The 18724-nt window shown below is 46.5% G+C and overlaps 1 protein-coding gene across 1 annotated transcript in view; it reads left to right on the top strand.

Moving 5' to 3' along the window:
- The window catches only part of LOC115478994, a 91935-nt gene extending 74231 nt beyond the window's left edge, over nt 1-17704 (top strand). Inside the window, exons 3-8 of the mRNA XM_030216697.1 lie at nt 5786-5854; nt 10723-10797; nt 12890-12964; nt 13568-13642; nt 15781-15844; nt 17641-17704. Coding sequence (XP_030072557.1) covers nt 5786-5854; nt 10723-10797; nt 12890-12964; nt 13568-13642; nt 15781-15844; nt 17641-17704 — 422 coding nt within the window. The remainder of the gene's footprint in view (nt 1-5785; nt 5855-10722; nt 10798-12889; nt 12965-13567; nt 13643-15780; nt 15845-17640) is intronic.
- The last annotated feature ends 1020 nt before the right edge of the window (nt 17705-18724 follow it).

Below are 18724 nucleotides of genomic sequence, written 5' to 3' on the forward strand. Positions count from 1 at the left end.
GCCAAGGGTGGGCCCGGGTGGGCCCAGGCCCATCCACTTTGGGCTCAGGCCCACCCAGTAACAACATACCTATGATGTGGCTGGCAGGGATCCCCGAGCCCCACTAGCCAAAAACTCCCAACAACTGTCCTGCCTGCATACCTTTTAAGTAGCAGATCTTAGCCTGCAGTGAGCAGCTGCTCGCACTGGCCCCACAGCCTTCCCTCTGACGTATTCCCACCTATGCGGAAACAGGAGGTTGCATCAGAGGGAAGGCTGTGGGGCCAACATGAGAAGTATGTATTAGCTGCTGCTCGCTGCTGGTGAAAATCTGCTATTTACAAGGTATGCAGGGGAGGGGGATATTTGAGAGACCATATGGCATGCAGGCGAGCGAGGGAGAGACCAAATCACTTGTTGGCCAAGGCAGAGTTCTTCTGCCACCCCCTCCCTCCCAACTTGGGCCCAGGCCCTCTCAAAATTGGGTGTCTGGCTACGCCCCTGGAAGGAGTAGCTTAATGGTGATATGATACAGACGTTCAAATACTTGAAAGGTATTAATCCGCAAACGAACCTTTTCCAGAGATGGGAAGGCGGTAGAACGAGAGGACATGAAATGAGATTGAAGGGGGGCAGACTCAAAAAAGATGTCAGGAAGTATTTTTTCACGGAGAGGGTGGTGGACGCTTGGAATGCCCTCCCGCGGGAGGTGGTGGAGATGAAAACGGTAACGGAATTCAAACATGCGTGGGATATGCATAAAGGAATCCTGTGCATAAGGAATGGATCCTCAGAAGCTTAGCTGAAATTGGGTGGTGGAGCAGGTGGGGGGAAGAGGGGGTGGTGGTTGGGAGGCGAGGATAGGGGAGGGCAGACTTATACGGTCTGTACCAGAGCCGGTGATGGGAGGCGGGACTGGTGGTTGGGAGGCGGGAAATACTGCTGGGCAGACTTATATGGTCTGTGCCCTGAAAAGGACAGGTACAAATTCAAGGTAAGGTATACACATATGAGTTTGTCATGGGCAGACTGGATGGACCAAGCAGGTCTTTTTCTGCCGTCATCTACTATGTTACTATGGTTACTGCAGTAGGCTACAAACATGGGGGATTGGTTTCTAGTCCTACTACAGGTCCTTGTGACCAGTGGCGTAGCTAAGGGTGGGCCGTCAGCTGCCCATGAGGCCCCCAAAAGTCTTCAGTGGCAGCGCCTCATTACTCTCTTGCCCTCTTCTCCACTTGTGGCCTGGCATCTGCCTGTCTCTCTACCCCCCTCCCAGTCTACCTCAGAGACTGCCGGTGGCATCCTGCGCCAGCCCTGCAGGCTTCTCTCTATCATGTCCTGCCCTCAATGATGTCACTTCTTGTTTTTTTGATGAGAATTTGGTAGAGAGAAGCCTGCAGGGGCTGGTGCAGGTTGTCCATAGGAATTGCTACAGACAACGGCTCTGAGGTAGGACCAGGGGAGGGGGTTCAGGGAGAAATGGGCAGACGTCGGGTCATTTAAAAAAAATACTATATTGTATGTTTGTACAGGGGTAGGGGTGGGGGTGAGAAGGGCCCACCCAGATTAACTCTGGGCCCACCCAAAATGTCAGGTCTGCCTACGCCCCTGCTTGTGACCCTGAGCTTGTCCCTCCACTGCACCCAAGTACAAAGCTTATATTGTGAGGCCACTAGGGACAGAGAAAATGTCTGACTGCAATTTACAAACTCTTTTGATTGTACCACAGAAAGGTAGTATGTCAAGAATCTCATAAATCTGAAGCCAGCAGGGCCAGTTTTAGACATGGTGGGGCCCAGGGCAGAAATTAAGGAGGGGGGGGGGCCCTGATTCCCCCTCCCCTGATCTCCCCACACGTATCGCTACCAAAGAAGAATGGGTGCACTGCTTTTGTGGTACGCTTGACTTTTCTGAGGTTTTATTCCTCCCGCAAGAAAAAGTTGACATTGAAGAAATGCAAAAGATTAATAATTATGAGATCACTAGTAAAAAAGCCCCGTTTCTGATGCAAATGAAACGGGGGCTAGCAGTGTTTTCTTCTGTGTGCATGTGGGAGTGTGTGTGTCCGTGCCCTCTGGCCTCTCTCCCCTCCCCCCTCTGAGTCCTTCACTGTTACAGAGCCAGCGATTTGATTTCGTGCTCTGCTGTTTTCCTTCACTGACTGTGTTACATAGAGGGCGGGGCAGACACTCATAGGGAAACCGGATATCTCGCCCCCTTCACACTTCCGGCTGGAGGCTTCATAGAACGTTGGTGTTGCCTTTTATATAGAGAGATTAATAATGAAATATAAAATGTTGATATGATTATAATTTGAGCGTACTGTTAAAATTTTGGGGAGTCACTTAGTTATATTTTGGTCAAGTTGACTATCCATACTTTCCATATTTTTGGAACTATTGTTGCACTAGAAATTTCTTGTCCCATAAAATTATCACTGTCCCTCAACAGGCCATAGACTCAATTGAAATCAAACCTACCCTGCATAAAATCATTACTTTCGCTCAACTGAGATCAAACCTACCAGCATAAAATTATCACTGTCACTCATAAGTATTGCCATACTGGGACAGACCGAGCCCAGATCACAAGTACCTGGCAAGATCCCCAAAAAGTACAATACAGGTCCATCAAGCCAAGCATCCTGTTTCCAACAGTGGCCAATCCAGGTCACAAGTACCTGGCAAGATCCCCAAAACGTACAATACATTTTATGCTGTACACAGAACTCAACTGAGATCAAACTTACGTAAAAATCATCACTTTCACTCAACAGGTCATAGACTCAGTTGAGATCAGACCTATCCGCATTAAAATCATCACTTTCATTCAACAGGCCACAGAAAATTGAAATCAAATCTACCAGTATAAAATCATCACTTCCACTCAACAGGCCACTCAGAGCCACCTGCCATCAAAACAGAGGGAAAAACCAAGACATTACCCGCACCACGCCTCTTAGGCCGTTGAGGAGCTCTCAAGGGGATGCAACTGAAGCTTTTCGAGTTAAAGCATGCCAGTGGAGAGGTCTTTGGAGAAGACCGATTGTGTGAGGTGGTGACTTGCCTTATGAGGGTGAATTAAGAGGCGTGGCATTCACTGGTAGCATATTCCATACTAGAATTTGCACAAGCCAGGATAATGAGGTTTAGAAAGGCCACCAGAAATCACCAGAAAGTGGACATGATGATAAAATATCTTGCGAAGGATGTTAAAAAAATGGAAGCGGTGCAAAGAAAAGCTACGAGGATGGTATGGGATTTGCGTTCCAAGACGTATGAAGAGAGACTTGCTGACCTGAACATGTACACCCTGGAGGAAAGGAGGAACAGGGGTACATAAGTACATAAGTACATAAGTAGTGCCATACTGGGAAAGACCAAAGGTCCATCTAGCCCAGCATCCTGTCACCGACAGTGGCCAATCCAGGTCAAGGGCACCTGGCACGCTCCCCAAACGTAAAAACATTCCAGACAAGTTATACCTAAAAATGAGGAATTTTTCCAGTCCATTTAATAGCGGTCTATGGACTTGTCCTTTAGGAATCTATCTAACCCCTTTTAAACTCCGTCAAGCTAACCGCCCGTACCACGTTCTCCGGCAATGAATTCCAGAGTCTAATTACACGTTGGGTGAAGAAAAATTTTCTCCGATTCGTTTTAAATTTACCACACTGTAGCTTCAACTCATGCCCTCTAGTCCTAGTATTTTTGGATAGCGTGAACAGTCGCTTCACATCCACCCGATCCATTCCACTCATTATTTTATACACTTCTATCATATCTCCCCTCAGCCGTCTCTTCTCCAAGCTGAAAAGCCCTAGCCTTCTCAGCCTCTCTTCATAGGAAAGTCGTCCCATCCCCACTATCATTTTCGTCGCCCTTCGCTGTACCTTTTCCAATTCTACTATATCTTTTTTGAGATACGGAGACCAGTACTGAACACAATACTCCAGGTGCGGTCGCACCATGGAGCGATACAACGGCATTATAACATCCGCACACCTGGACTCCATACCCTTCCTAATAACACCCAACATTCTATTCGCTTTCCTAGCCGCAGCAGCACACTGAGCAGAAGGTTTCAGCGTATCATCGACGACGACACCCAGATCCCTTTCTTGATCCGTAACTCCTAACGCGGAACCTTGCAAGACGTAGCTATAATTCGGGTTCCTCTTACCCACATGCATCACTTTGCACTTGTCAACATTGAACTTCATCTGCCACTTGCACGCCCATTCTCCCAGTCTCGCAAGGTCCTCCTGTAATCGTTCACATTCCTCCTGCGACTTGACGACCCTGAATAATTTTGTGTCATCGGCGAATTTAATTACCTCACTAGTTATTCCCATCTCTAGGTCATTTATAAATACATTAAAAAGCAACGGACCCAGCACAGACCCCTGCGGGACCCCACTAACTACCCTCCTCCACTGAGAATACTGGCCACGCAATCCTACTCTCTGCTTCCTATCTTTCAACCAGTTCTTAATCCATAATAATACCCTACCTCCGATTCCATGACTCTGCAATTTCTTCAGGAGTCTTTCGTGCGGCACTTTGTCAAACGCCTTCTGAAAATCCAGATATACAATATCAACCGGCTCCCCATTGTCCACATGTTTGCTTACCCCCCTCAAAAAAATGCATTAGATTGGTGAGGCAAGACTTCCCTTCACTAAATCCGTGCTGACTTTGTCTCATCAGTCCATGTTTTTGTATATGCTCTGCAATTTTATTCTTAATAATAGCCTCCACCATCTTGCCCGGCACCGACGTCAGACTCACCGGTCTATAATTTCCCGGATCTCCTCTGGAACCTTTCTTAAAAATCGGAGTAACATTGGCTACCCTCCAGTCTTCCGGTATTACACTCGATTTTAGGGACAGATTGCATATTTCTAACAGTAGCTCCGCAAGTTCATTTTTTAGTTCTATTAATACTCTGGGATGAATACCATCAGGTCCCGGTGATTTACTACTCTTCAGCTTGCTGAACTGACCCATTACATCCTCCAAGGTTACAGAGAATTTGTTTAGTTTCTCCGACTCCCCCGCTTCAAATATTCTTTCCGGCACCGGTGTCCCCCCCAAATCCTCCTCGGGTGATATGATACAGACGTTCAAATATTTGAAAGGTATTAATCCGCAAACGAATCTTTTCCGGAGATGGGAAGGCGGTAGAACGAGAGAACATGAAATGAGATTGAAGGATGGCAGACTGAAGAAAAATGTCAGGAACTATTTTTTCACGGAGAGAGTGGTGGACGCTTGGAATGCCCTCCCGCGGGAGGTGGTGGAGATGAAAACGGTAACGGAGTTCAAACATGCGTGGGATATGCATAGAGGAATCCTGTGCAGAAGGAATGGATCCTCAGAAGCTTAGCTGAAATTGGGTGGCGGAGCAGTTGGGGGAAAGAGGGGGTGGTGGTTGGGAGGCGAGGATAGGGGAGGGCAGACTTATACGGTCTGTACCAGAGCCGGTGATGGGAGACGGGACTGGTGGTTGGGAGGCGAGAAATACTGCTGGGCAGACTTATATGGTCTGTGCCCTGAAAAGGACAGGTACAAATTCAAGGTAAGGTATACACATATGAGTTTGTCTTGGGCAGACTGGATGGACCATGCAGGTCTTTTTCTGCCGTCATCTACTATGTTACTATGATTTTAGCACTGAAGTTGTTTTGAAATGCACAATACATTCATGTGCTATTTTTGCTATGAAATAATCACACTTTTAACTGTACTCGCTTTAAACAAAGTACCAATGTTAAATTCTATCCTTCTCTCTCTTTTTTCAGGTAACATAACAACTTCAGAAGACAAACAGAATGCAGAAGAAGAAACCAGCAATAGATATAACATCACAGGTAAAAATGTTATGCAAAGGCTTCTGTAAAGTTTATCTGGAGGAAGTGTGGTCCGTTAAAACAGGAGGATTCCTGAGACTCAAAGTCAAACCTTGCTCTGCCTCATCACCAACGGTATCTCCATATGTCTCAGCTTACCCAAACACAAGCGGAGGTCAAAGTAGTATGTGTATTGCAACACCACATATGTAAATATACAGGATTTCTAGCCGCTCTTCCAATGATGACTTTAACAGACTCGAAATTTCAGGGGAAGATGACGTTAAGATAGAAGGACGAATCAAGACTGGGGGGGGGGGGGGGCAGGACGGTGTCTGTCCCCAGTTCTAGTCATCCTCTGCCTCGTTCCCCTACACTTTGCTCTCTCTCTTCACCACCCCTCCCTGATGCCCTCTGAAATATACCCACCCACCCTAGCCTCAGTCCATAGGAACATAAGATGTACCATACCAAGACAGACCAGCCCTGTATCCCTTCTCCAACGGTACATAACCAATCAAAATCAAAACATAATTTAATAAAAACACCAAAACATAATAAATTTACTTCTTATAGGTCCTTTCCAGGGATAAGTATTGGCTCTCTTAAGAGTTTTTTTATGGGCTTCCCTACAGGAACTTATCCAAGCCTCCTTTGAACCCTGCTGTGTGGGTCACCTTGACCACATCAACAAGCAAAAGAGTCTATTTGTTAATTACAGTATGGGGAAAAAAACTTTGTATGCTTTGTTTAGAGTATTCTCTTGTTTTTTTTTATTTTTTTATTTGTGTTATTTAAACGTCTTAACAACTGGCCTAGTGGTTAGGGTGGTGGACTTTGTTCCTGGGGAACTGAGTTCGATTCCCACTTCAGGCACAGGCAGCTCCTTGTGACTCTGGGCAAGTCACTTAACCCTCCATTGCCCCATGTAAACCGCATTGAGCCTGCCATGAGTGGGAAAGCATGGGGGGAGGTACAAATGTAACAAAAATAAAATAGATACTATTGGAGATTCTACATGGAATGTTGCTACTATTGGAGATTCTACATGGAATGTTGCTATTCCTCTAGCAACATTCCATGTAGAAGGCTGCGCAGGCTTCTGTTTCTGTGAGTCTGACGTCCTGCACGTACGTAGGACGTCAGACTCACAGAAGCAGAAGCCTGCGCGGCCACATTGGTGATCTGCAAGGGCCGACTTCTACATGGAATGTTGCTAGTGGAATAGCAACATTCCATGTAGAATCTCAAATAGTAGCAACAGTGGAGTAGTGGCCTAGTGGTTAGGGTGGTGGACTTTGGTCCTGAGGAACCGAGTTCAATTCCCACCTCAGGCACAGGCAGCTCCTTGTGACTCTGGGCAAGTCACTTAACCCTCCACTGCCCCATGTAAGCCGCATTGAGCCTGCCATGAGTGGGAAAGCGCAGGGTACAAATGTAACTAAAATAAAATAAATTTAACCATTCCACCCCACTCATAATTTTATAAACTTCTATCATATCCCCTCTTGGTTGCCTTTTCTTCAAACTGAAAGGCTCTCATGTCTTTAGCTTCTCTTCATAAAGAAGGTGGTCTGTCCTCCCTACCATTTTCATCACCCTTGTACATAAGTAATGCCATACTGGGACAGACCGAAGGTCCATCAAGCCCAGCATCCTGTTTCCAACCGTGGCCGATCCAGGTCACAAATACCTGGCAAGATCCCCAAAAACGTACAATACCTTTTATGCTGCTTATACTAAAAACAAGCAGTGGATTTTCACCAAGTCCATTTTAATAATGGTCTGTGGACTTTTCCTTTAGGAAGCCATCCAGACCTTTTTTAAAGCCCGCTAAGCTAACTGCTTTTACTACATTCTCTGGCAATGAGTTTAATTACACATTGAGAGAAGAAATATTTTCTCTGATTCGTTTTTAATTTACTACTTTGTAGCTTCATTGTGTGCCCCCTAGTCCTAGTATTTTCAGAAAGAGTAAACAAACAATTCATGTCTACCTATTCCACTCCACTCATTATTTTATAGATCTCTATCATATCTCCCCTCAGCTGTCTTTTCTCCAAGTTGAAGAGCCCTAGCCGCTTTAGCCATTCCTCATAGTGGATTGTCTAATGCAGATTTCAGTTTAATTGAGGACTGTATTTTGTGTAACTATTCTATAATATGCATGCAATTATGAGAGACACCAATGCCTCGTCGTGCCCTGCTCGCATAAATGCCCCCTTGTATGCTATCCAGGCGCATCTGGTTATTGCGTAACTGGTTTGACCATAAGTAGAGGCTCACTATAATATATTTGCGTGACAACAATATTGGATTGAGTGACTCCTGACACAGGCATCACCGCTGAAACACGGCCATGTCGAGTCTGCTTTTGAGTTTGAATATTTTTTATGCCTCCAGCATTTGTAGTTGAGTGAAAGTACCTTGTGTTTTTTTTGTTGGTATCAATAAACTTTTCAAAAACATAGGATTCTTTGCCTTAGTTCATTGGAAAATGACTCCTCATTATTCTGCCCTGCTCCCCCCCCCCCCCAAAAAAAAGACAACATGTGGATCTTTTCCTTCTTTATAAATGTACCACCATGAAGTGCCTGCCTGATCAAAAGATAAACACCTTTGAAATGGATAAGCGATACTGACACTTTGTGGCCACTGATGGTACTGCATCCTCTTGTGTCTACTAGACAAAAGAGTGTTATTTGCGTGCAGTAGAGATTCATTATACACTAATTTCTTTCATGTATATTGATCTTAATAATCTGACTAGGCGTAGGGTAAATAGTACAGCACTGGGGAGTCCAGGGGCGTAGCCAGACCTCGGCGGGAGGGGGGTCCAGAGCCCAAGGTGGGGGGCACATTTTAGCCCACCTCCCCCAGTCGCCGACCCCGATCCGCCACTTTCGACCCTCCCTCCCCTGCCGCAGCAAGATACCTTTGCTGGCGGGGACCCCAACCAACTCCAGCCATAGTCTTCTTCAGCGCCGGTCTCCGGTGAATTCGCTGATCTGTGCTGTGAGTCGCGCAAATTAGCGAATGAGCTGGAGACCAGTGTTGATGAAGATTAAGGCTTGCAGGGGTTGGGGACCCCCGCCAGCAAAGGTACCTTGCGGCGGTGGCAGGTCGAAAGTAGAGGGGGCCAGGACTAAATCTGTGGGGGCCCATGCCCCCACCTAGCTACGCCCCTGCTGGGGACCACTGTTCTTATGTGAAAGGGATTCTACAGCATCTTGATTAATGATAAGCCAGTCACTGTAATAGAATTGCTGCTACTTTTTGGTTACAGATTACTGTGGGAGTAAGTCCATCAAGCATGCAAGAGTAAATATAATTGCGGGAAAATATCCCCCAGGACAGGAACTGCTTTATGTGTGTAAGCATGGATGTAAATCAAGCCCCCAGTGCTCAGGGACCATCAGGTGTATCCAGGAGAAAGGAATGACCCTCTGGGAAAAACCAAGCAGAGAATGTGTGGATAGTGGTAAGTATGGGAGAGATGGACCTATCTCACTAGTCATCTGGATAACAAGGGCTACAGAATCAGTGGTGAATTTCACCCAGGTCGCCAACCTTTCAGAACTTGCTTGCTTTTCCCCATTGCAACTCAAGTAGAAGGGGGTGGGAGAGGATGCACTGGTCAGGGCTGGGCACCGCCATTTTCGAGGCGGCGCTGATGGAAGAGGAAGGAGGCCACCTCCCTCCTCCAACTGAAGGTAGGGGTGGGGAAGGGCCGCTAAACCACCAGGTGTGTGTGTGGGGGGGGGGGGGGATTGACCTGCGGTCTACTACTGGGCCACCAGGGACATCTGAGGAGATGCTGGGGGGTTAGGAGGGGCTGAAGACCCACCAGATCTCCAGCCCTCCCTGAACCTGTGTTCGGGGGGGGGGGGGGGTTGGGTGGATGAGAGCTCCGCCGGACCTCCAGCCCCTGTTGCTGGGGGAGGGGGTTGGGTCGGGGTTCCTATGGGGGTGCTGCTGCATTGGGGGGAACGGCCAGCTAGCATGCATTTGAATGCTGGACAGGGCTCACCATTCTTCCTCAATGGTCTGCAAACCCTAACGCCAGCTCTGAGCTGGCCTAGGGTTTGCCGTGGCCAGCAAGCCAATCTTTGGCGGCATGGTCACTGATCATTCAGGCTGAATAGGTTTAGCATGCATTTGCATGCTACTTGCGCTAAAAGCCCTGTTTTGCATGCTAGTTGCGTTCAGAGCCCACGAGCACGTTGTTGCACGCACTTGGGGGCTCTGATCATGGGGCGGTAGCCAGGGGCATAGCCAGGTGGGGCCACGGGAGCATGGGACCCCACAGATTTAGCCCCTACCCCCTCTACTTTTGACCCCCCCCCCCCCCGCTGCCGCCAGGTACCTTTGCTGACGGGGGTCCCCAACCCCCACCAGCTAAAGTCTTTTTCAGCACCGGTCTCTGGCGCCTTCGCTGATCTGTTTCTGACTCCTGACGTCCTGCGTGCACGTCCTGTATGTAGCCCTGTGCAGGACGTCAGGAGTCAGAAACAGATCAGTGAAGGCGCCGGAGACCGGCGCTGAAGAACACTTCGTCTAGCGACGGCCCCTGGCAACGGCAGCAACGGGGGAGGATCGGCGGCAGGAGGGGGGTCGGCGGCTGGGGGAGGCGGGGTAAACTGTGCCCCCCTCCCTCGGGCTCTGAACCCCCCCTCCCTCCGAGGTCTGGCTCCGCCCCTGGCAGTAGCAAACACAGGTGCTAGTATGGCGCTAACAGCCTCCAGCACCTGCGCTTGCTTCCGATCATCATCGGCTCACTAGTGCTTTTCACTCTCGGGACTTCTAGTTGCCCCAATCTCCTCCGTCTAAATAGTCTCAAGTGTAGTTATAGTATTATAGCTAAAGTGTGATCTTTCTTTCTTTCCCAGGACCTGAAGACCCCAGCCCTTCACCGAAGACCCCCTCTCCTGATCTCGTGCCACGGGTCACGTTGATTACTGCAGGTATGGGGGAAGGGTTCTTTGTAAATGATTTTAGGTTTCTCTTAATTTTAAGAAGGGTATCTTACACTCTGGCATCAGACCCTGAACAAAGGCCAGAAGAACTGGCCCCCCAATGTTCACAGGAATTTAAGCGGGCATGAGAGGCTTCTGCCCGCTGAAATCCCCTGGAGTGACCTAACCCCCGATATTCAGCGGCACTAAACCGCTGAATATCGCCTCTAACCAGCCTCAGAGAAAGTGGGCAGGTTAGGGGTGGTACTGGGGGCGGTGTTTGGGAAAGGGGCCCGGGGTTATGCGGGTGCCAGCAATATTCAGTCCCACCGCCTGCACTGCCAAGCAGCCTAATTTAACCTTTTACTAAGGGGTGCCTAAAAGTGGCCTGCGCTGGTGTAGGCACGTTGTTTTGGACGCACACATATCCATTTGCTCAGCGTGCCTGGAAAAGAGGCGCTTTTTTGTGCTGGAAAATGGACGTGCAGCAAAATTAAAACCAGCACGCGTCCATTTTCGGGCTGAGACCTTAACTACCAGGTCTCACACGCTAATCGGGTGGTAAGCGGCCAGCGCGCACGAACTGCCGATTATCGCTGGGTATGCGCCACGTGGTAGAAAAGAGCAAAAATATTTTCTACTGCGTGTTTTGGGCGTGTGTCAAAAATGGAATTACCGCCCGGGGAACGCGATAGCTAGGCAGTAGTCATCATCTTACCTCATCGGGGTTACGGCGGCGGCAGCGGTGAAAAGAGTGCAGGCTTGGCGCTTAGTTCAGTCTTCCCGGGACCAGAGTTGAGAGAGAGAGAAGGGAAGACTGAACTAAGCGCCAAGCCTGCACGCTTTTCACCGCTGCTGCCGCAGTAACCCCGACGAGATACAATGATGACTTTTCAAATTCGCAGGGAGGGGGCCTGGAAGGGAGGGAGGGAGAAGGGACGAAGGGAACTTCCGGTGGGTGAAATATTGGGGGTGCTCGAGCACCCACAGCACCCACGGAGTCTGCGCCTATGCGTCTCAGTAGTGGCTGAACTCTGAGCTTGTGAGAATTTATTCCCTCTATTTCTTGAGCATTAATTGTTACTGGAACACACTTTTGTCAGAAAGTATTTACAGTAAGGTTCACTGAGTAGCCCCTGACGCAGCCCTGCTGGGTGCAACGCAGCCTGTGTCGGGCAGTATACTCTATATGCGTTTTTATTAATAAAGCTTGTTTACATTTACCACTGATCTGCTTCGTTGTTTTTTTTTACCTTTGAGTTTGTGGATCGTTTGCCTTGCCGTTTCCTTGGATTCTAGAATTTAGAACATAATAGAGTTACCATACTGGGTCAGACCAATGGGCCATCTATTCCAGTATCCTGTTTTCCAAACAGTGGCCAAGCCAGGTCACAAGTACCTGGCGGTTAGCGTATACATAAGTACATAAGTAGTGCCATACTGGGAAAGACCAAAGGTCCATCTAGCCCAGCATCCTGTCACCGACAGTGGCCAATCCAGGTCAAGGGCACCTGGCACGCTCCCCAAACGTAAAAACATTCCAGACAAGTTATACCTAAAAATGGGTTAAAAAAAAAAAGGTTTGGACAAGTTCCTGGAAGAAAAGTCCATAGTCTGTTATTGAAATGGACATGAGGGAAGCCACTGCTTGTCCTGGAGTTGGTAGCATGGAATGTTGCTACTAATTGGGTTTCTGCCAGGTACTTGTGACCTGAACTGGCCACTGTTGGAGGCAGATACTGGGCTATTCTTATTTTCTTATACATGTGTAGTATTGCATCGTACCTTATGCAAAGAGTTTATCTTGTTGGGCAGCTGGATAAGGTGTAAAGGTCTTTTTTCGTTGTCATCTACCATGTTGCTATGTTAAAGAAGAACAGCAAGATTACATCTCCTCCAGGTCCTGGGGCAAAATCCAGGATTGGATGATCAGGGTAAGGTGACATTATTAATTGGTCTTTTCTATCCAGGGGCTCACTAGTGAGGTGCAAAAGATCTCCAGGAAGCTCCCCAGGTCACATTCAAATGTAAAACAGGATAAAACTGAGCTGAGGAGCTATATTGTATTATAACTAAAGTGTGACCTTTCTGTCTTTCCCAGGACCTGAAGACCCCAGCCCTTCACTGAAGACCCCTTCATCTGATCTTGTGCCTCGGGTCACGTTTATTACTGCAGGTATGAGGGAAGGGTTCTTTGTAAATGATTTTAGGTTTCTCTTAATTTTAAGAAGGGTATCTTACACTCTGGCATCAGACCCTGAACAAAGGCCAGAAGAACTGCCCCCCCCCCCCCCCCCCGATGTTCACAGGAATTTAAGCGGACACGAGAGGCTTCTGCCCGCTAAAATCCCCTGGGGTGACCTAACCCCCGATATTCAGCGGCACTAAACCGCTGAATATCGCCTCTAACCAGCCTCAGAGAAAGTTGGCAGGTTAGGGGTGGTACTGGGGGCGGTGTTTGGGAAAGGGGCCCGGGGTTATGCGGGTGCCAGCAATATTCAGTCCCACTGCCTGCACTGCCAAGCAGCCTAATTTAACCTTTTACTAAGGGGTGCCTAAAAGTGGCCTGCACTGGAGTAGGCACGTTGTTTTGGACGCACGCATATCCATTTGCTCAGCGTGCCTGGAAAAGAGGCGCTTTTTTTGTGCTGGAAAATGGTGAGGTGCAAAAGATCTCCAGGAAGCTCCCCAGGTCACATTCAAATGTAAAACAGGATAAAACTGAGCTGAGAAGCTATATAGTATTATAACTAAAGTGTGACCTTTCTGTCTTTCCCAGGACCTGAAAAACCCAGCCCTTCACTGAAGACCCCTTCCTCTGATCTTGTGCCCTGGGTCACGTTTATTGCTGCAGGTATGGGAGAGTTTAGGTTTCTCTTCAGTTCATGAAGGGTATCTTACACTCTGGCTTCAGACCCTGACCAAGGGCAGAAAAACTGAGTTTTTGGTAGAGTCTGAGGTTAACATGGACAGACAATTATTATACTGTTGTCCACCCAGCTGCCTGTCTGTCTCTCTTTTAATGCCCCTCTTCCCCATGATGAAAGAGAAAGAAAAGGGAGACTGGTTGGGGAGGGGGAAAGATGGATGAGAGAAAGAGAGACACTTCTGCAGACTAAGCTTGAAACTTGAGAGAGACATTGCTGGGGATGAGAAGTTGAAAAAGACTGTTAAAATTAGAATGAGATATGGGAGGTGACATGTATTTCCCATGTTTACTGACCTGGCGTAGAAAATTAGGTTTTGGTCTCTGAAAGCTAGTCAAAAAATGTATTTGTCTTTTCTTCATATTTATTAACTCTTTAAAGTGGATTAACATGGCTCCCGTGTCACTTCATCCTAAATTAAAAATAAAATTCTTTTTTCTACTTTTGCTGTCTGGCCATTTTTCTAATTGTCTCTGGTTACTGCTTTCCTGTCTTCTTTTAACTCTTTCCAAGGGTCTCCCGTCCATATGTCTTTTTTTCTCTCCTTCTGTCTTCTTCACCTCTTCCATCAGTTTTCCATCTCTTTCCCTCCAATTCTCCTTTCTCTTATTCCCCAGTTTTTCCACTAATCTTTCCTCTCTACCCCTCCCATCCAGCATCTTCTCGGTCTCTCACTCTTCCACCACCATCCAGCATCACCTCTCATCTCTCTCTTCCCCCTGCCAGCTAGCATCCTCTCTCTTGTCTCTCTCTCCCCTTCCCTTCCACCATCCAGTATCTCTTCTCTGTCTCGGTCTCTTTCCCTTATCCCCACCATCCAGCATTGCCCCATCTGTCTCTCCCCACATTTCTCATTGCCCAAGGTCCATTCAGTCCTAGCTATGCTACTGGTACAACTAGAAGTTTCCAAGTTTATTAAAATCTTAATACACGCCCAATGAGGAAGCCTTTCAGGATGGTTTACAAAAGTTAATTCAAATTTAAAAAAAAGAAAAGAAAAGGCAGAAAAGAACTATACATCCTTAGAGAGGAAATAAAAGAGAAAAGGGTTCCACACGACAGATCCCTACATTTCAAACCCAGATGTCTGCAAAGTGAAAGGCCTTCAATCCTGATTTAAACCTATCAAACAAACTTTCTAAATGAAGAAGGTGTTAGGGGAGGGAATTCCACAAAGAGGGGGCCATCACACTAAAAATTATGTGTCCTAACGAAACCAATTGTCCACCTCCCCTTCTTGGCCGCATTGATGGAGTCAGTGGTCTCATAACTTCAAGACTACTTAGAATCAAATACGTAATTTGGCTTCAGGAATCAATCTAGCTTCAGGCATGGTTTCAGCGGAGAAACCATTTTGGTAGTGTTAAATCACCTTCACCTGATGGTAGATAAAAGAGGGGTTAGTTTCTGTATTAACGTTGTATATCACTCTTTCCTGTTGGCCTGGGGGCACTAGGGGAACTGTGATATGTTTTGTGTCCTTTTTCTCTGAGAAGATGAAAATGGGACAGTAAGTTTCAGATTAATGGACTTTTCCATGTGGAGTCCCATAGGGGTCCTGCTCTCTCTTGTTCTTTCAAATGTGCTTATGCAGTCACCTGGACACTGTCTCCCAATGCGAGCTGCTTACTTCCTTACTGGTACCATGGAAAACAAGTATTTCACATTTGCTCACCAAAAATCTGATAACCTAAGAAGTATTATCACCAAGAAAGAGAGGCCATGGAAAAAGTGATTTAAGGAGCTAAGGCAGGGCTTTCCAAACATGTCCAGGGGACTCACAGCCAGCTGGGCTTGTAGAATATGCACAGGAAATATCCATGAGAACAAAATCTCCATACACGGGTGACAAATCTTTCAAGGGAAGTAGACAGAAGATTGCACATCTATCTCCTGTCATGTATCTAAGACGCACACAGTGGAAACCAGCCCAACACACAGTAGCGGGCTAGGTAGGGAAGAGGAAAGGTCGCAAGGTCACCAGGAGAGTGGTGGATGCTACTCACAGCAGCATGGTAAAGAGAAAGCATCTTGTCACGTTTGTCTTCTGTTTCCTTCCTTCTAGCTTCAAGTGCTGTTGCCCTGGTTATTGGCATCCTACTGGTTTGGATCCTGTGCGGAAAACAGCAGTGAGTAGCTGTGAAACCATAGTCACAATTGGATAGAAATGCACAAGCATTGCATCAAAACAAATATTGTAGAAAATGCCGTCACCCACTTTGCCTGATAGACAAGCACACTAAGGGCCTTATTCTATAAAGGTTATGCTCCTAACTTTACGCTCTTAAATTTACACTCCTAAATTATGAGTGTAATCTATGCTCCTAAATTCACGCTCCTAAAATTTACACTCATAAATTTATGCTCCTAAATTACGAGTGTAATCTATGCCCCTAAATTCACTCTCCTAAAATTTACACTCATAAATTTACACTCCTAAATTATGAGTGTAATCTATGCTCCTAAATTTATGCTGCTAAAATTTACACTCTTAAATTTATGCTCCTAAATTACGAGCGTAATCTATGCTCCTAAATTCACGCTCCTAAAATTTACACTCTTAAATTTATGCTCCTAAATTACGAGTGTAATCTATGCCCCTAAATTCACTCTCCTAAAATTTACACTCTTAAATTTATGCTCCTAAATTACGAGTGTAATCTAGGCTCCTAAATTTACGCTGCTAAAATATACACTCTTAAATTTATGCTCCTAAATTTACGCTCTTAAATTTACACTCTTAAATTTATGCTCCTAAATTACGAGTGTAATCTATGCTCCTAAATTTACGATCCTAAAATTTACACTCTTAAATTTATGCTCCTAAATTATGAGTGTAATCTACGCTCCTAAATTTATGTTGCTAATTTGGGGCCTATTCTATGCATAAGCATTTATGCTCCTAAATTTATGAGCGTAAATTTAGGAGCACAAATTATACTTATAAATTTAGGAGCATAACCATTATAGAATAAAGCCCTAAAGGGGCAATTGTATAACATAGCACCTCAATTGATGTACCCTAGTGGCATGCACTGGGTGCCAGTTCTATGACATCATCTGGGCACCTACGCGGTCTTAGAATACTTATGCAAACTCGCAATGGTGCACCTATATTTAATCAAAACTGTCAAAAACAGAAGGCAAAATGCTCCACTGGAAGGGAGACACCAAATAGAAAAACAGTAGAGCGATGGAACCTCTCACAGCTGGTGTTCAAAATTGTCTTTATTGGAAACTATAAGAATGACCCGACATGACTCGTGTTTCGGCCTAACCGGCCTGCATCAGGAGTCTAGGAAACTGTCAACCAGTAAATGTTCCTAAATTGGTCATCAACAGAAAAAATCTCCGCTCGATCGTCGCTCCAGAGGATAGATAGTACACAGCGCAATCGGCGCACGATCGTCGCTCCAGAGGATAGATAGTACACAGCACAATCGTCGCACGATCGTCGCTCCAGAGGATAGATAGTACACAGCGTAATCTGCGCACGATCGTCGCTCCAGAGGATAGATAGTACACAGCGCAATCGGCGCACAATCGTCGCTCCAGAGGATAGATAGTACACAGCGCAGATTGCGTATGGCGAAAATCGGGCGGTAACTCTGACTTGATGTGCGTAGGTGATTACCGCACGGTTAACGCGAGAGACCTTACCGCTAAGTCAATGGCTGGCGGTAAGGTCTCAGACCCAAAATGGACTCGCGCCAATTTTAAATTTTGCCGCCCGTCCATTTTTGGCAAACATTTTTAAAAGGCATTGTTTTTTACAGGCGCCCTGAAAAATAGATCTGCGCACGCCCAAAACACGCACTACACTAGCGCAGTCCATTTTTCAGTGCACCTTAGTAAAAAGTCCCCTAAATGTGTTCATTTAAGCTTTGCAAGAAGATGCTAACGCACCTTTCATCATTCACGGCAGGAAGAAGAAACCCTTGAGGGAAAACAGAAGTACGGAGACAGAAAAGATGGTTGGTCTGGCATAACGGGCTGATCCGAGCCGGAGAGAATCAGATATTTCAGTTCTGTTTGCTGGACTGTCAGAGTACAGCTTGTTCCCTGTGTATGTTTACTGGGAAGCGGAACAAGAGCTGTATGTAACAGCACAGGCCAGATGTTATAACATCTGCATTCTGGAAATGGACTGCTCTCAGGGCCATAGGGGAATGTGGGACGAGTGCACTCACGGAGGGTTTATACATCTCATTTCAGCCTGTGGAATTCATTTCACATAGGAATACTTCAGGGTGTGTGTCACGGATGAGGAAATGGCAAAATATTTCTTCCTAGACTCCAGGTGAATATCAGCAGATGTTTGCTGGACAAGCTCCTTGAGACAAAAGATTCAGAGAGCCACTGCTGGCAAAAACACATTGAGAACCAGAGGTGGAAAGTTCAGATTCTGGGTTCCCAAGCACAACTTTTCAGAAGACATCCCCCTCCCCCAACCATGGGCCACCCTTCCCCCTACCCCCTATCCCCACCACTTAGGGGTAAATTGAAGATTGACATCTATCTTTAGGTGACCTAACACGTGGGCACTAGTAGATGATGGCAGAGAAAGACCTGCACGGTCCATCCAGTCTGCCCAACAAGATAAACTCATATGTGCTACTTTATGTCTATACTTGACCTTGATTTGTATCCATCAAATGCGAAGGAGAACTTTGTTGGTAAACCACCTTAAGGGAGCCTCCTTTCATTCATCATAGGCTGAAAAACCTCTAAATACGCAATTTCAAACTTGAACCTGAAATACGACTACAAGGCTGTTGAGGTAAGTGCATCTTAGAACCTTTAAGATATGGATCAATCAGGTTCAAGTTTGAAATTGTATATTTAGAGGTTTTTCAGCCTATGATGAATGAAAGGGGGCTCCCTTAAGTTGGTTCACCAACAAAGGAGTTCTCCTTAGCATTTGAGGCTTTTCCTCGTTTAAATCAATGCATCACGTACACATAGTAATTGGATATCTTTGTATACTTTATCGTTGATAGATATTTGAT

This window comes from Microcaecilia unicolor, chromosome 10 (genome assembly GCF_901765095.1).
Source record: "Microcaecilia unicolor chromosome 10, aMicUni1.1, whole genome shotgun sequence".
NCBI classification, from domain to species: Eukaryota; Metazoa; Chordata; class Amphibia; order Gymnophiona; family Siphonopidae; genus Microcaecilia; species Microcaecilia unicolor.